The 2,920-nt window shown below is 37.1% G+C and overlaps 1 protein-coding gene across 1 annotated transcript in view; it reads right to left on the reverse strand.

Annotated features, from left to right (window-relative positions):
* Positions 1–2,920, reverse strand: part of LOC102837799 (potassium channel subfamily U member 1-like) — a 285,478-nt gene that overhangs the window by 122,432 nt on the left and 160,126 nt on the right. The window contains 1 exon segment of the mRNA XM_006859999.1: positions 2,698–2,741. Within this exon segment, the coding sequence (XP_006860061.1) occupies positions 2,698–2,741 (44 nt within the window).

A 2,920-nucleotide genomic window follows, 5' to 3' on the forward strand; every position in this document is an offset into this window, starting at 1 on the left:
TGAAACAGCTGATAGTTTTAAACTGCTGACGGTGAGATTAGCAGCCGGATTCATAACCCCTACACTACCAGAGGTCCTAGCACACCTTAAAGTGATAATACATATTCTATATAAGAATCTGGTCTCAGAAGCTGCCGGACAATGGCTCAAGTCAATATCTTTGGCAAAAGTAGGAGTAACATCCTTGAATCAATTAATTGTTCTAGTTTTATTGATTCACTCATGATTAGAACTTTACTTTGAGAAAATTTTTATAACCATCAAAAATGATAAGGATTGGCATTAAAAGAGACCAAAGCCAGAGAAACAATGTGGGTAGCTATAGTAGTTACTGGCATGAGAAAGTAAGAAAGCAAGAACTAAGATTGTCATGTGACAAAGGCTTCAGGAAATGCAAAACCAAAGTCAGCTGGAGGATTAGCAGAACAATAGCAGCTGTCATAGATATGAGAGGATAAGACATTTGTGTAGAGTCTTTGTGGACTTGTTACCAAGTTTCTTTCTTTTAAATTACAATTCAGTAGACAGGTGGTCCCTGAGCTCTGCTTTAGAAGAATTTTATGGGTATACATTCTACTCTTTCTTCTACCCATTGGTGTAAGAGAAGGGGATCTGGCTGAACCAGGACTGTTTAGGTAAGCTGTGCTGGGATAAGTAATAGGTAGTGTATTTATATTTTAACTTCCTGGGCTTGGAATTCTCCTATATAGAGAACATTGGCTGGAATGACTCCCTTTTAAAAGAGGTCAATTAGTCTTGAATGTTTGTGGAAAAAGTGACTTTGGGTCAAACCTAAAGAAACTGTGAGTAAGGTACACTCAAACTCACCTACTCAATCCGTTTGTCATATCTTCCTTCACTTAACTTCTTTCACACTGCTTTTCCAATTTCATTTTTTATAATTTACTTCATCCCAGAATGTTAGCATTTTAATGGATATTCTAAAACATTTCCAAGTGCTGAAGATGAGGGAGAATGTGGACAGAGGAACTTCCCTAAGGGCCTTTTCCAAGTTATGTTTTCTATCACTCTATCTCACATAAAGGGTCGCTGTGGGTCGGAACCGACTCGATGACACATAACAACAACAACAACAACAACATCTCACATAAAGATTGATATGTGTTTCTCCACACCTTGGTTTAGAACCATCATTCTAAAATCTTACATCTTAGATACACCAATCAAAAAGTGGGGCAATTATTGTGAAAAAGAAGACAATTATTGTGAAAAAAAAGTAAAATATACTTGGGATGGAGAAAGATTTGCCCAATAACTTATCTAATTACACTAAGCAGAAGAATAATTATTCCTACTGCTCTGAAGGCTGGTTCCAACTGACTTTCATATTCTGAATCTAAATAAATAAATAAAACCATTAAAGAGTGAGTTAAAGTAAATATAGTCAAGTAGGGCTCCTCTAGTAATTCATATTTGATCTCTATTTTATTGATGAGAAAAGTAATCTTTACATTCTATTTGATTTTATGTCTCATGAATAATAAGATAGCATATATGAGTATATGTAGTTGTTAAGTGTCATCAAGTCAGTTCTGACTCATAGCAATGCTGGAAAGGGTTTCTGAGGAGTATCACGTAAGTTTGAACCACTGATCTTCAGTTTGAACCGACCTTGAGTCCAGTGCTTATCCTAAAGTGCCACACCAAGGTTCCAAGAGCATATGTTGTTACTGTTGTTGGTAAGTGCTGTTAATTCAGTTCTGACTCATAGTGACCCTATGTAGGGTTTCCTAGGAGTGGCTGGTGAGTTTGAACTGCTGACTTTGTGGTTCAAACCAACCTTGCAGTCCAGCACATTATCCTGCAGCACCATACCTGTACTACACCATGAGTATATGTTGTTAAGTACCATCGAGTTTGTTCCGACCCATAGTGACCCTGGATAGGGTTTGCAAGGAGCAGCTGGTGAGCTTGAACGGCCAAAAGCTTTGCAGTCTGGCGCATTAACCCACAGCGCCACATGAGTATATAGTACTTACTATATAGTACAATATACTTCCTGTATAGTACTTAAAACCCTGGTGAATACCTTTTCTGAAAAAAAAAAAATCAGAAAAGGTGTTCACCAGAGTTTTGAGTATTATACAGGAAGTCTATTGTACTATGCATTTCTGATTTTTAACCATTCAGTAACCCTTTCTTTAGTTTGAACCAATGCTTTTTAGTCTATGCATACATTGCTCATGAACAAAATTAAGTATTTAGGGATATACATTCTCCACAATGTTTTCTATAACCTGTCATGGTCCACAAAATTTTTGCATAGTCAATATAGCATAGGTAAACCTCTTTTTGGTTTTCTCTGCTTTCAGCCAAGATCCATCTGATGTCAGCAATGATATCCTTCATTCTGCATCCTCATATGAATCTGGCTTGAACCTCTGGCAGTTCTCTGTCAATGTACATTGCAGTCATTCTTTAAATTATCTTTAGCAAACTCTTATTTGCGTGTGATGTTAATGACATTATCCAGTCATTTTCACATTCCTTTTTGTCACCTATTTTTGGAATGGACACAAGTATGGATCTCTTCCAAACAGTTGGCTAGGTAGTTATTTTCCAAATCCCTTGGCAAAGAAAAGTGAATGCCTCCAGTGCTGCATCAGTTTGTTGAAAGATGTAAATTTATAGTTCATCAATTTTTGGAATCTTGCTCTTTGTCAATGCCTTCAATGCACCCTGGACTTCTTTCTCCACTACCCTTCTGTTTGGTACAGTGACTCTATGTATTCCTTCCATCTTCTTTTTTTTCTTAAATGCTTTATTGTGAATTATGTGATAGTTTACATGGGAGAACATTAGTTTTACATTCATTCTATTGTTTTTCGTCCCATTGCCATGGTTACAATCCCCTCCATGCAATCCTTCCCCTGTACCCCCAAGGTCTTCAGCACACAGT

The sequence above is a fragment of the Chrysochloris asiatica genome, unplaced genomic scaffold (assembly GCF_000296735.1).
Source record: "Chrysochloris asiatica unplaced genomic scaffold, ChrAsi1.0 scaffold00035, whole genome shotgun sequence".
Lineage (NCBI taxonomy): Eukaryota > Metazoa > Chordata > Mammalia > Afrosoricida > Chrysochloridae > Chrysochloris > Chrysochloris asiatica.